General features: G+C 41.9%; 1 protein-coding gene across 4 annotated transcripts in view; it reads right to left on the reverse strand.

The window, feature by feature from the left end:
* FGFR2 (fibroblast growth factor receptor 2) overlaps positions 1 to 15960 on the reverse strand; it is an 83044-nt gene that overhangs the window by 30925 nt on the left and 36159 nt on the right. For 2 of the 4 annotated variants that reach the window (XM_080597112.1, XM_080597110.1), the window contains 2 exons: positions 905 to 1095; positions 33 to 180 (listed from right to left, as the gene is read on the reverse strand). In XM_080597112.1, the coding sequence (XP_080453238.1) occupies positions 33 to 180; positions 905 to 1095 (339 nt within the window). The remainder of the gene's footprint in view (positions 1 to 32; positions 181 to 904; positions 1096 to 15960) is intronic. The other 2 variants (XM_080597113.1, XM_080597111.1) reach the window with 1 other exon arrangement.

Raw genomic sequence — 15960 nt, forward strand, 5'->3', positions numbered from 1 at the left:
TACATCCAGCTTTCTTTAAAAAACATTGTTACCTTGTATACTCGGCAGAACAGAGAGCCAGGCAGACTGGTTGGCCTCCCCTATATAATTGGAGACCTTACAAATATATTCTCCAGCGTCCGCCTCTGTCACATTGTACAGTGTCAGCACTTCAGCATTGGAACTATTTATCCCCGAATGCTAGAATAGACCAATAACACAGGAGAACAATGTAACTGCTGCCCAAAAAGGACACAAATCTGTCTATGGTCCCACCACCAACACATCATATGAATACGCCTTCCACTTCATGCAAGCATCAGGGTCAAAACGTTGAGGGTTTGGGTTTTGCTTGTTTTCTGCTTTGTTTTTTTGTTTGTTTGTTTATTTTAAATCCAAAGCATCGCCAACCAGCTCAGAAAACTCCACAGTGCAGAACAACCCGGTGCCACTGATATGCCACATCACACTGGGGAAAAACAGACATCTTTGAAGGCTCAGCATGCAGAAAACCCAACCCTCCAACAAACTTTTGGCAGCAGGTGTCACGTAACTAAACAGTCTTTGAAATAAATAGGCTGAGGGAACATGAAAGAAACAGAGTACATACTCCCAGTATGTTATGGATGCACTCTAACAATATATAAATGTCAATAAAGATCCTTAAGAGGGTTTTCATTATTTTTTTTTCTGAATAAGTCATGCCTGAAATGTTTAGAGATATAGGACTTCAAGGAAGTTTAAAAAAATGCGTCTATAAGCTGCATAATTAGCATTTAGACTACCAAACGTTTAACTTATTTTGTTTCTAACAAACACTTCCACTTTCAAAAGAGGTTCAGATCTCAGAATTCTTGGATTCACATCAACTAAATACAATGCTTTAAAGAAGTTGTCACCACCGCTAGCATCTGCAATGCCTCACCTTTAAAACCTGGAGATACGGCAGTCCATCTGGTCCGTATTTACTGCCATTCTTCTCTACATGCTTTATCCACTGAATGTGAGGTTGAGCATCACTGTAGACTTTGCAGACAAACTCGACGTCACCTCCGACTACTGCAGAGGCATTTGCAGGAAGGCCAGCTTGGAGGATAGGCCTGTGCGGTGATCGCTCTGCTCGGATGGGGAGGGCGAGTGAGAGGGAGCAAGGGAGAGAAAGAGAGAGAAATAAAGATGCATAAATAAGCAGAGCTGCCAAGAAAACTGCAAGTGAACTCGAGCCAAAAAGCCCTGTAAGCCTGTTGGCTGACTCCTCCGAAATAACACTGCAGCCAAAACGTATAACAAAAACTCCAGTTCAAAGGAGATGACTTGAGCACTACACTTGTAATATAAAGAATAGCTATTTGGGGGGAGGGGAAAAACCTTGCCTAAAAGCTTTACGCATTTTTCATAGTCCAATCAAGCAAGAAATAAGTAAAATGCCTTCTTTTCTTTTTCAAGAGTTACTGTAATAAGTACCTCTGAGCTTTGAAACATACTAACTGGACTAAACATCCACAAATTAGAAAGAAAGATTAATTTTATTTTTTTTTTAAATGAATCAACAAGGTATTGAAATAAAAAGGAATTTCTCAAAACTAGCAGAAGCCTCAGCGCTGAAAGGCACCATGGAGGACACATACCAGGTAGCTCACCTTTTCAGAGCACCGATCCATACAACAACGACAGATGCTCCCTACACCCAGATACAGCAGCAGAAATTCCAATTTTTTGTTATCCTGAGCAGGACACAAGGAAATACCTAGTTGTCTAGAAAACCACTGTATATTTAATGTGTGCTAACGCAGCTTTTCATCTATTGACTTGCCTAAGTATTTCATACATGTTCCTCATTCAGCCTGCAGCGCTGAACATGCTGAGTGTAGCCTTTATCATCTGGGTGTCCAGAGAGCCACTGCAGCCGGTGTCCCTAGTGCAGCTTTGAGCAAAGTGTCTTTGAGCAAAGCAGGGATGGGAGCCTTGCCCTCAGCTACGATGGTGAGGCAACTTTCCACCGCCCTCACCAAGCCTGAAAGCTGCTCAGATCTCCTGGGTGGTAAGCAGGGCACCAGCCCAGCTCCCAACTCTCTGGGGCCACCAGCAGCCTTTTTTTGCTGGACGAGGCAAGTAGGCAAAGCATAAGGACTTTTCACTTGGCCATCACATAAGGGAAAGCCCTCAAAATGGCAGCACTAATTACCGAACCTTTTTATTATTCAGTGAGCAGTATGGACAACAGCACCAGCCCCCCCAAAAAAACCTTCAGGGAGCTGTGGCTTTCCGTCATCTAAGTGGGAACTTCATGAAAACTTAACTCTGCCCTTTCCTTCTATAAGAATATAAAGTTAATAATGACCTCTGTACGCATTCAACCTGTGAATCTAAAGTGAAGAGCCCACTGCTCATCACTGCCTGAGCTTTTCTTTCCTCCTGCTCCAGGAATTCTTTCGAAGACCGGGAAAAAAAAGAGAGTGAATCTAAATATTTATTTTTAGAGGCTGTACACTGGGAAAGCTTTGACGTTAAGAGCCAAATCAACTGAATTTCAAATCAAGCACTCCTTAAACATACTAGTTTCCAATAAACTGTTTCACAAGCAAACATTGCGAGTGTAATAGCAAATAATGATGCCCGTGGAACAATGGGATCTTTCATACAGTCCAATATATTTGGCATGCGGCAAACATCTACTGGGAATTTATTCACTGAGGCTACGCTGGCAGCATACTACAAAGCAGCAGTCTTATTTTACTTGTGGCAAAAGTGCATTTGTATTGCATTTATTAAATTATTCCATGGCTATGTATGTCATTTTCAAAAGATCTAGGAACGGTTTAACCTTTTTTTTTTTAATTTGTAAATTACAGTAGAACATATAAATTACTATTTTACAGTTCTGAAGAAAACTTTTAAAAGTTTCTCACCTTATGCTAAATAAGCTCTAATTTCACCTCCCTCACTCCTTCATTTGGGTACAAAAACAGCAAGCAAAATCTCTCTTTAATAGAAACCTTACACCATCTTCCAAAACTTATTACAGCTGCCTTCAGTATAAAATGAAACCTTAGAGAATGTTATTTAAAATGTTTTTTAGAAGTCAGTAGGCCTCATGTTTCATTTCTCCACATCAGGGTTTGATTTCCTTTGTGACCTTACTTGCTGCCCTTAAACAAACCAGAGAATGAGGCCCGAAACATCTTGGAAAAGTTCCTACTATGCCAGCATCAACACACAAAATGTGTTTAGTTTATCCCGATAGCCATCAATGATTTAATCTTTTATTGATGACTGTCAAACGTTTCCTCTACCAAAAAAGAAAAGGTCAAGCAAAGAAGTAAAAGGAAAGTTTTTGCATTCTTGTCCCAAATTCCTTAAAGTCTAAAGAGAGTGGGTGCACATACAGGTAAAACATTTGTGAAATTTCTTCTGAGGGTAAGAAATTAAAAAAAAAAAGTTAAAAAAAAAAAACAAACTTTAGTTACCCTCCAACATGTAGAGCATTGATTATCGTCCACTCAACTACCCCGCTTCAGCAGAAGGGAGTATTCCTTTGTGCACACAAGCAAGGACAAAAGAACGTAACATCATGATGCAAACTCAGTGGGGTTTCACGACAAACCTGAAGTCCAAGGACCACAAGAAAGGCCATCAGCATCAGGGAAAATAATAAAATATGGGCAAACTTCCACTAATTACGAATGACCAGCGATAATTCTGTACAGAACCATTTCTTGGCGAGTCATTTCAGAATGTTATCCTGTCTTCGCTATTTCTCAGCAAACCATACACATTTAAGGACTCTGTTTAAGTATACGTACTGTCACAAACCATATTCATAAATCTCACATCACTATTTCACATGTAAAATACAACCCTTACATTTGTAAGCAGCTATCACCACTCAAACAACCGGCTACACTAATATTAGATGGAAGCAGTGTTTTCCTTTTTATTAAACACTAACCAAAGAGCTAAAGTTGCCTAAAAATATCTTAAAAGCTGGTAACACTGATTTTATCACTTGCCTTAAATAATACAATGATCATAATTAGGATCATCATTAAACTACAGTAACTACATACATCTCTAGTTATTTCACTCAAACAATTTTTTGATATGAAACAAGTTGACAACCAAGCTTGCAACTCTATCACTCTATTGATCTCAATATTCTCCTTCACTCATTGCTATTGAATTGAATCCGAACCTCAAGAAATAAATCTTTGCTATCTGACCACTCAAAATTTAGTGTTCCACTTTCACTGCTAACAAAACGCATTTCAAAAACAAGTCAACAGCATATGCCGTAACATGGAAAATCGCCCCATAGATTAGCTGTTTTCAAGCATACTGAACACTACATCACAAAGACCATAAAAAGTAGTAGATAATAATTTTACTACCATAAATATTAGTTACTTAGTGAACTACAAACAGATTACAAGATTTTTCATAGATATGCCCTGCTTGCTTAAACAGTCTTTTCTGGTTCAACTGAAATGTTATGGATGTTTAAAAATGAAGTATATCTTCTGTATATTGACCTGAAAGTGAACCAAACTAATAATTATGTACACATCTCAACACATTATATTTCATTTTTGTTAGCATTCTTCCCAAAGAGTAACTTTATAAGACTTTTAGACAGAAAGCATGCTTGTTTCTGGATTCCACCTTAACAAGTAGACACCAGTTTGCTTTCTCCAGTTTGCAGTTTGACTACAAAAAAAGGACAGCTCCATTTGAGGAGTCAATTATCTACAAAAGGCAGAGTGAAACTGATTGTTCATGGGAGGAATATCATATCCAAGGCTACAAATATCTAACTAAATTTTACACCACCATAAAAGTATCCAGGACTTGAGCATTTCTGCTCAGAATTGCTCCAGCAATTCTGCTTGCTTATCTATAGGCAAACAGACTTGCTATCGGAAAAGACGACTGACAAAGAGAACTGCTCAGTGACTCAGAAGAAACTGCCGTTTAGCCTGTTAACGTCAAAACTTTAGAATACCTTCCTCCAGGAGAGGAAGTTACAAAGAATCCAAGAAAGCTGGAAAATCCCAAGTTTCTTAGAAACGGTCACAGTGGAGAGAGCTGCACAGGAATCTCCCAGCCCTGCAGGACACGTGGAGATGGGTGGGAAGGAGCTCATCCTGCCACCAATGGTGGAAGGAGAAGTGGATGGAAGAGCTACCTTTGAAGTGACTAGCAGAGCCCACACACTTCCCAAGGAGGTCCTGAAAATGTTTAAAGAGCCAGCTGTAAAGCCCCAAGACAGGTGGTTCCTACAGAAGATCCTCATCTTTGATGTTTGGTTTCATCTTCCCCAATTGTTTTGCTGACCAACTGCAGCCAACACAGAGGGAAATCAAAGAGGTGTGAGACAGGAACGTCACGATGCAGACGCATGAGATGAAGATGCCAGGGGTTGGAGGACAGTGATAGGGGCCAAAAGACAATTTCACAGTCAACAGCAAACAGAAGGCCAGATCCCACCACCCCAGTCCTTGGGCAGAGGGGTACAGGGATGGAAACACAGAGGGAAGAGAGGCTGCTTGTCGAGTGTGCCAGCTGAAGGAAGATGTAGGACAGGACTTGCTTCTGCCAGAGGCTGAAGTGGAGCGTACTGTGACTGAAAAATTGCCACTGCCGCTACTGGAGTGCGGTGGCAGGGAGAGGAGACAATAACCCCGGAAGGGGTGAACTCCGGGTCCTATCCAGAGGCCAAGTCTCCTTAGCAACCTGGCTGTGCCAAGGGCTGAGAAGAGCTCTGGTAATTGTCTATCCAAGCCTCCCTGTCACCCCAGGACAGACAGTTCAGGACCTTTCATGGGAGCTAAAAGCCAGAACCAAAGCCCATTGAAGTCAGGGGAATAACTCACATGGAATTCAATGGGCTTTGGATAAGGCAATTGATTCATTTCAAAAAAATGAAAACTACTCTTATTTTCTCCTTTTGAATGTGCCTGTTTCCTCTCCTTGCAAATGTGTGATTCAAGTGCAAGTTAAGGAAATAAAAGCTGAATAGCAAATGCAAGAGTTCTGGGGACAATGGAGAGACCCTCTATTAAAATGGGAAAATAAAAGAAAAAGTAATCCAATTCTTTTCCACAATTTTTCATTAGACAGACACATTTTCCAGAGCCTTTAATATCAATTTTGAAATGTTACTGAATGCTTAGGAGTCATCTTGACAGCTAACACTGTGAAGCTACAGAGCTCCCTCCAAGGGTGCCTCCAAGTGTGGCATCAGCAACCACTGTGGCATCAGTAACCATTGTGGATCGTTAGCCTTTGGTAGAGGTTCTGCATATCCAGCCATCGTGCAACATCTATTGCTTTGGAAAATGTCAATTATCCTTTAAATTATGGGTCTCAAAAATCATCCTATAGTCTTTTATGCTAGACTGCAATCACATGCGCTTTCCATGGCTTTGGCTTCCCAGACTCGCAGGACTGACTCTTCAGCCTTTTCATCACAGGCTTTTCTACCATACATTTGGACTGAAATATTTCTCCCATGTTTCATCCTCATCGTATCGGCAGCACTCTCCCAGTGCTTCTGCTGAGCCACGTACCTAACATGGGAGGTCCCAGAAGGCAGCCAAGCTTGGAGAATGGCTGCAGGAACACCCTGCTACAAGGTTCCTTCAAGCCTCATGGAGTGGGAAGATGACAGCATCACCCATCTCTGGGGTCACCCAGAGCCTGCTCATCTTCCAGACTATTCCCACAGGACTACCAAAACTGCTCCAAAGGAAAACACAGCCATATGGTAACTTTACCATTGCCTGGGGTTGACGGGGAGGTGAAACCTCCCAACCTTCTCACAGGGCCAGTGCACACCCTGCCACCTCAGAGCTGAAATATTGTTTCTTCACAACAGCAGCACATGGTCAGGCAGCTCAGAATTAGCCAAATGAAGCCACTGATGAGCATTTCAGCTGCAGTTTGAGGGAACAATTCTCTCTACCTGCACAAGTCATTCAGTCTCTACACTCATTCAATTTTTGTCATCCCTGGTGAGACTGTACACATGCAAACTGTTACTGCTGGCTCTGATGATTTTTTTTGGAGGTGCGGATACTTACCATCGGGTGAGGGCATATACTAAAGCCACTGGGCTGAGCACAGTGCACCAATCTGTGATCACTACCAATCTGGTTTAAATATCAACCATTAAAAAAGATTAATTCTTATGAATCTCTCACCATTCAGTGAGCAAAGACCCTTCATGTTTCTGTCCTGTTCTGCCTGACAGACAAGGAACTGGTTTGGAAGGAGAGGCATGACCGTCACTGTCCTTCAGGAAAGACCTCACCTACACAAGCTGCTAATCCGGCCCCAGTTCATGAGTACTCGGAGCCTGGGATTAACTTTTGCTCTCTGAATTACAGAGCGCCTTTGAGGAGAGTTCCAGGAGCAGCCAAGGCCTGAGGAACTGCAAAACAAGTTTCCCTATAAATCCAGCATTATCCAAGTTCATATGAAGGACCTGACTTGAAACGACACTTGCTTTCCATACCTCTAGGTGGAGTGGCATAGGAGGGGTCTAACCAAACAGATGTCAGAGTCCCCACAGGAATTTCCTCCTTCAGGGTAGCTTTCTACACACAGGCCAAGCCAAACCTTCACTTCCCTTCTCCAGCAATAAGCAGTTGCTTACAGGGGCCTGTGCTCCATGAAAGGCTGGAAGGAAAACACTGCTACCTCCACTGTTTGCTCAGCGGTGTGGAGGAGTAAGGTTGGGTGCTGGCTGCTCTTCTAGAAGATCAGAAACAACCAAGCAGGTGTAGGCAAAATGCCTCTACTAATGAATGTCATACACGGTATATACGTGAGCCAGGAGCTGAGTAGCTTCTACCAGATGCACGTCAGTTTGGTTTCCCTTCTGCACAATATGAAGCACTGCGTGTTGTTTATAGCCAATTCAGAAGTGCTGCTGAACTGTCATGTTCCATTTATACGAACATACATACACACCCCTCAAATCACCACCCCGGAGGTAATTTATACGCATCAAGGTATCATCCACAGTGTGTCAGAGACAATGCTCTCTTCGCAAGCTCTCTGCAAAACCAGAAGATGCTTTAAGGCTACAAGGAGTAACAGATCACTGTCATTAAACTCTAGGAGATTAAGACCATCCCTGGCAAGAGCACTTGACAAAGAGCAGGAGCCTTTCAGACAGACTAGCAGAGTAGCCTGTGGATCAGACCAGCATTACCAGTGCTAGTGAAATCATGCCTTACAAATTTTGGCATCTTTCACCAATAGGTGCTAGCCAACAAGCATTCGTGCTATCCAGCATTCCTGTGCAGCAGGAGTCTCCCTGTGTAGCATTTCCTATCGGGCCAACGCTACTCGAAGAAGCAGCCTCAGAGCCAAGAGCTCCAAGGGGTGTCACTGCAGCTGGAGCTCCTGCCCTCACACGTCAACCCAGCTAGGCCCAGAGCAGCACAGGGACCTGGCCATGGGGCTAGTGATGGGGCTAACCTCCTCAACCACTTTCTATTCTCCCTCTCTCCTGTAATTTAGGTGCCTTTGATATAAAGGTGAGGTATCTCTTTCCACAGTTGTGCCACACACTTCTTCAGTGCTAATTACAGGGCCCAAACGTCCATCAGGGACCAAAATCAGAAAACAGCCTGAGGTAAGACACCAAGGGACCAGGCCCCGTATATTCCCTGCTGTCACTGAACACTACTTTCTCATTAAATTAAATATTTTAACACTGATTATTAAACAACTTGCATCCTAAAGGCTAACATTTTGTCAAGCATCTTCCTACCCTTAGCAAAACGTTTACCATCCCATCCAACCTCCCGTGCTACCTAAACCCTCCTTCTGACCAAGATCAGTCAAGTAGAAGACAGTGCCTTTTTAAATCTTTGCAGAAACAAATCAGGTATATTCAAACTCTTTGTCCTTGGCTTTACCACCTTCACCTCCAACTGGAAGTAATGGCAGTGTTTTTCCAGCAGGCAAAGCTCCCGCTGATGTTCTCCCATCTGTCTCTTTGGATAGCTCTACAGCGTAGCTATCACTTGCTGTCCTATGTGCATTTTAGCTAAAATTCATCTCTGCATAACACCTTTACAGCATCAGTTCATCTGCACACCTTTTCTAATATGGCAACAAGCCGGGAGGAAAAAAAAAGCTGCAGCAAGATTGATTTGGCTCAGCACAAAGCTCGATGTTGGTGGAAAGGGTAGAAAAATTACAATCAGAACTAGCTAAAAACTATCCTTTCAGCTCACACATATATGGGGGGGTTAAATGAGACAGAGGAGTCCCCAGCAAGTCAAGGGCTAAGGCAGACGACATGAACGATCTTGTTGCAAAATGTGAAACCATCAACAGGGCTTTAGGACCAGTTTGTCCTTGTTGTCAGGGTGACATAGGTTTCACCAACACTGTGGGACAAGAAAAGTCACAGGAGAAAGTTGTACAATGCTAATCCTGGGGCTCCCTTGCCATACCCCTCACATAGCACGTGCATAAGCAAAAGCTTCGTGCACGTCTGAACAAAGAGGGGAGAGTCCTTACTTTGGTTTGAGAAAAGCATGGGAAACGGAACAATGAGGAGCTGAAATTTTCATTGAAATTCTTTCCAATGTGCCCTAAAAGAGACTGCAAGAGAAAATGAAAAACTACTTGTAACTTTCTCACAGACAAGTGGTAAAATTTTATTGCTCTGGCCATTTCCAGAGACTGCATTATTTTTTATGCGTGGAGATATCATCCTTTGTACTGTGCACAGCTCCCAGCACTCAGCTGCTCCACCATAACCACAGAGACGATGCTGGGGTCCAGCACGGCTGCACTGGGCTCCCCAGCAGGCTCTGCCAAAGGTTTACCATATGCCTGGCAAATAGCATCTCTCCTACAGGGATGATGCCCTCTCCCAGCTGCAGTGGGTTTAACTCCTCAGTGCACCCACCGATGCCATAAAGCATGCAGCAGGAGTGACTTTTGCTGCTGTTATTGTGACTTGACTGCATATTTTTTCATCCTCCAAATTTCTTTTCCTGCAAGCAGCTCTGCCTTCAAAGTAAAAACAAAAAAGATTATGTAAACCTTTAAATTTTTTTTTCCTGCAGCACACTCACTATATTGAGGTACACGGGTTTGAAAATTATCACAAGGACATCACAAGGGATTTTACCATCACATGGCCTGATGTCCCACCACCAGAATCACGCTTGTTTCTGCTACATGGAATCTGCAGCCTCTTCTGAGCATCAGACCAGATGCTGACACGCTCCTTTACTGTTCTCAGGAAGACCAGATTATATATTATGTGCCATTACATTTCCAGCAATTCAAGCACAATCAGGCAAAGTTTTCAAGACAGAATATGCAACAGCTTTAATGAAAAACACTTAGGCTGGGCATGCTTGAACACAAACTTTGTGCTTCAAAACAAGATTTTTTTTTTCCTCTTATTTTTACAGTTTTTGATCTCTCTTCTATGCCTGTTTTGTTCTGATTTGCAGCATATGTTTCCTAATCGACAACTTCTTACAAATGCAAAATCAGCACAGATATTTATTCGCATCTGTCCATCTATCAGTTGTTTACAGTGAATTAATATACGTGTCAACTTGTAAATACAGAATACATGAACAATTTTCAAACAACTGTTTTGATCACTCAGTTTACAATGGTGATCAAAAATCCCTGCAAATGCATGCTTTAGACTTCTACAAGTATCTTGTAAAAATGGCAAAAAACAATTCTATTCCAACTACTATAAAGTTGTATTGAGTTCTTCATTCAGATCAAACTCTGATAGTATCAGTATTTTTTCTTCCATGAACAGTCAAAATTTTTTACATATTCATGCAACCTTTTAAATAGCAACCTGAAAAAATAATCATAATATTTTATATTTACAGAGCAGTTCAATATTCAAAAGTGCTTAACAAACTATGATTTTTTAATGTGGCTTTTAAATTATAATTGCATTATATTTTACTTCATTTCTACGTTTAAATGCAGCAACTGCTGTTAAAGCTGCACCATGGGAGCAGGAGTAACCCAAAGATGACCTAATGACTCAAAATCCAGAAAAGCTATGAAATCCAGCCACCTCTGGATTTCAAGCGGCATGGTGGTTTGCACAGCAGAGAGAGGAGAGGACGCCCGCATGCAGGCTGTCAGGATAAGCTTTACTTAAGAGCCACAGAATTGCACATTTCGCTGATTTGTCCACCCTTTAGTACTCCCAGGTGTCTCACACTCTTATCTATCTCCCACCAGTACCTATCTATCCCTCAAGGTCTTTTCTCTCCTGCACTGTAACACCCTGGGAAGAGCCCCCACACCCTTTCACTGCAGTATCTGCCCAGTCCCATTGCCCCCAGCCTCACTACAGCCACACACAACCCTTGATATCTACCCCTTCAATCTACTTGTTCGGTGCCATCTCCGTCCACTTCCACCACTGCTACACCTCTTTTACCCCTAGTTTAATCCCCCAAACCCAGCCTTGGGGGTGAGCGTCCCAGGGAAACTCTCGTCCCCAAGGGCGAGCATCCCAGTTAAAATTTGTCTCACTGGTAGAAAGTGGCAGTGGGATTATCTGCAGGCACAGACGTGGCTTTCAACACGTGCCAACTGCACGTTGAACAACACAGCAGTCTGCCTAGCATCTTCAGGCAGCCCCTGCAAATTCCTACTTGTACTTCCACGAGTGTGATATTGCAGGAATTAGGAGGCATGATTAAAAATGATAATAACAGGGCTGAAACAATATCCTGTTCATCAGTCATCAAAAGGAAGAGAAATACCTGCCTTGGGGCTGCAATAAGACAGAAAATGGGACAGGGAGACCAGTCCTCCCACAGCAGGCTCCGCAGAAAGCGCTCCAAACATGACAAATGCAGTGCTCACCCAGCAGATGAAGTAATGACACTAGTATTTGTCCATAAAATGTAATTTAGCCAGACTACTCCAATGAAATCAGAAGCTTTAGCGCTATAAAACTAGGGTTTGGGAGTATTTTTTGCCTTATTAAGGAAGGCGGGTGGGGGGAGGCGCGAGCTTTCCTTTTCCCTCAGCTGAACCATCACACTGCGGCCTTTGTTTTCGGGAGCGAACCGCACAGCCTCCAGCACCGAACAATTTGCGTAATTTTGTCTCAGATACACGCACCTTGCCAAAAGCCTAGTGCCAGGTGTAAAGTCCACACTCAGGCTTATCAGCACATGAAACAAAATCTTCTTCCCTCTCGGCCTAACCAAACACCTTAGGGCAAGCATTGGCGTGGATGCCTTCACGCTTGCAGCCCCTGTCTCGTCATGTCCTGGACCGCAGGCACCTGGGTGAGGATGTCAAGCCGAAGCTTGTCTGTGCTAGGATCGTCAACAACTACAGCCCCATCTGCCAGAAACACAAGCTGAGGCTTGGTAGCAATACCTGCATTTAACTCCTGACAGGCACCAAGTGATGCAACGCACAGTGCAGGTATCTAGCTGGTGTCAGTGCCTTTTCCATATGTAACCTGAATCCTAAAAACAAAAGTCTGGAAATTAAGGAACGTTCTGTAGTCAAGGTAAACTAATTCTGAATTTCGACAAAACAAAGTCTAGGCAAAAACAAATCATAACGCATATGTTTTTATGAATTCAGGAATGACAAAGTGGAAACGTCTTTAAAAAAAATATTTTTATATATATGTATCCATATCATGGTCACAACTAGAGATTCTGAGAGCATAGGAAAATCCAAAAATAAAAACTGACTCGGAAAAAAAAAAAGGAAGCAAAGGTTTTCTTATGCCTAAACTAAAGGAAATATAAACAGTGAATAAGTGTCAAGATGAAAAAGAAGATTCCATTTTAACAAAATTTTGTTTGTTTAATAACATGCTGTAAAAAGCATGAGTAATATTCACCCTAAAGCCCCCTAAACCTCCAAGAGTTCAGAATACAAGTGTTTTTCTGCGCACCCACCAGGAAAACCACTCATATGCAGAATTTCTAGGGCACAAGCTTTAAGCTGAGAGTCATTTAAAATAATTTCTGGGCAAGAATTTATCCTTGCCATGTTTTTATATGAAAATACGAACTACTGCTAAGGGACAACTGCATGGTACTGTTCTACCTCTGGAGCTCATTCCTGCGTGATGTGAACCAAAGGCACGGCTATCAGGCAAACTAGAAACTCAATGTACAGCTAAACTGGTTGCAAAAGGACTTATATAAATATATTTATTTGTAATATATATTACATACACTGTATATCTTATATATTATCGTGTATATTTTATATATATATATATTTATTATTTGTGATATGTTATGTTCAGCTTTATAGTAAACAGCAGAGTCTCCTCACTCCACATTCTTGAGAGATGTGTCGTGCCATGGCAGCTGCGTGTAAGACCCAGTAAATGAGGTAATGTGCAGAACTCCATCTGAAACCAAACCAATCTTTTGTTTCCCTGGATGATGACATTAAATAGGACAGAAATGGCTACCTGCACTATGCGTGTTAAAGACTAACCTTTTTTGCTGTTAAAATATAAATTCAATTAGTTACTTCCACGCTCAAACAGAACTGCCGCTGCTGAAATAGTACTCTAGTGATAATTGCAATCCAAGAGTGATCTAATTATGTACAGGTCTCAGTGGCTACATTCCCACGTTGCTTCCTACAACCCGGATTCACTACAATACGACTCATAAGTGCAAACCACATAGTTTTCAATCATTCTCCCTTAAGACTGTATGACTTTATATATGTTTAATGAGAACTGAGTTAGTCTATTAGCACGCTTACTATGAAAATGTGAGCTTCTACCTGCCATTAAACACACAAAAAAAAAAAAAAGAAAGAAAGAAAGAAAAAGGCACTTGAGCTGCGTGTAAAAACCAGCTGATGGGCTGAACTTTACAAAGGAAATAATTCTTTTAATTAAAGTGTTGGAGGAGGATTCAAGTACAAGCTTTATTTTTTCGCTCTGCCACCAGCTTCCTGTGTGACCCAGGGCTAGAAATTTCATCGCTTTACAGCTGTTTTTTCATCTATAAAATGGACAGTGACATTTCCTTCCCCCAGTCTCTGCATTTAGGTTGTAAGTAATTACTGTGCGCTGGCATGATGCCTCCGGCAACAAATATCTGATATTAATTGAAGCCTCTGGGTAGTACTCCAATGAATAGCTGGAGACTGCTCCTCTCCCTTCCCAACAGCGTTTTGCATGGCCACAATTTTCCACTGGTACCACCACCTTATCTGCAGAACCCTGCAGCCTGCTCCAGTCCTTGCTTAGGGAAGGAGAAGGCAGCCCATGCAGGTGTCCTGAACTTTTAAAGAATAACATCATCCAGCACAGAATATCCTGCCCAACTTCCCTGGACTGTTCCCTGCTCACACTGTCAATGCAGACAAGTATTTGGTGTTACACAGAGGAGCTGCTTTATTCGGCAGTATTTTCTACTCCCATTGTAAAAAATTCAGTACGACTGTTTTGCCAGGTTTGTAAATTTGAATGAGACCATCTGAGCAGAGCTGACTGTTTTAAGAGAGTTCTTGCAAGTAATTACAAGGTAAAAACGAGAATACTTCACACCTACATTGGGGCTGAAAAACTTCTCAGCCCTGCTGGCTCCAGGCTTTTAACTGTCGAAAGAGTTCAAGGTTTGGAAAGTAATTGGCATCAAGTAATACTGGATATTCCTAACTAGCATTGTGTCATTCTTTGGCACGATTTTTGCTGGGATACCTCCCAAATCTGTGACATAATCAGAGGGTTCTCTACATTACACCATATAGTCAGATGCTTGTGTTCATATAATACATTACCATGTTTAATACCATTTGCTATTACTTACACTTAATCAACTCTGGAATCAGTTAAACCATGTAGGAAAAGCAATTTCAGAGGCTTTCAACTGACAGTTTTCCACACACAACCTGGCCTAAAATTATGACCTGAAGTTTGTAAGATGCGGTCTACATATGCAATAGCCTCTAAACAAACATCCATAACTCTGCACAACCCTATGGGAATGGAAAATTCATATGGAGAAAAAAGAGAAACAAAAAAAGGCAGAAAATTAACTTCTGTAGAACTGTCTTAACTAGAAAAAACAGTCAGAGTTTCCCTTTCTGGCTGTTGTAATTTACTGCTTCAGCAATTTCTTGCCCAACCTCCACAATTACTGAAAGCTTTCAGCAACACAGAAACGGACAAGCTTGCTAGCATCAATGCCCCTTTCAGGTTACAGTTCCTGTGCAGCATCTCTTGAGAGACTCTCAGTAAATCCAATGCACAGTATTAGTTATCTTAGGGTGCACAATCCCATATGTATGTTTTCAAAGTAAACTAACAATTACACTCTTTCACTCAAACTAAATGCAAAAAGGGAATAAAACGATGAAGCATGCTGAGCTCCAAAACACCAGCTGTGCTTTGCAGAAGTGACTTCTGGACATTTGCTTTCCCATCTCCTAGGGCCTAAGTGTCAGAAAATGTTGAATATTCCCCCAGGGAAAATCAGGTCTCCTTTGGGTGCCATGAATATGACATTGGTACCCAGCACCCCAAGTCGCCAGTTGCTTTTGAAGAACTTGACCTCACTATTTACTTTTCTGCCTCTCTATAGGAAAGCAATAGACATTTAAATAAATGACTTAATCCTTATTGCCATTCCATTCATTCATGCAGGTTACTATAATTTACTGCCAGGAAAAATAAACTTTTGCATAATATTCCTCAATGTAAGGCATTCAAAAGGCTCAAAGGGAGAGGAGGTGAGAGGGCTTCTGACAAATATTTGCTCAAGTGACTGCATCATCCATGAACACATTTGCTAGAAAGAAAAACTGGGTACAGAAATTTACAGTCACCGTGAAGCAGACTGGGACCTCAAAGGCAACAAGGAAAAGGATCAGGGAAAAGAGGGGAAGGGGGATTTTTAACTATTTTTGTTTGAGCAAGGTAAAATCCCAATATTGCAAGAGACTTCTTAATCTCATGCA

This window comes from Anser brachyrhynchus, assembly GCF_964034855.1.
Source record: "Anser brachyrhynchus genome assembly, chromosome: 6".
In the NCBI taxonomy this organism is placed as follows: Eukaryota; Metazoa; Chordata; class Aves; order Anseriformes; family Anatidae; genus Anser; species Anser brachyrhynchus.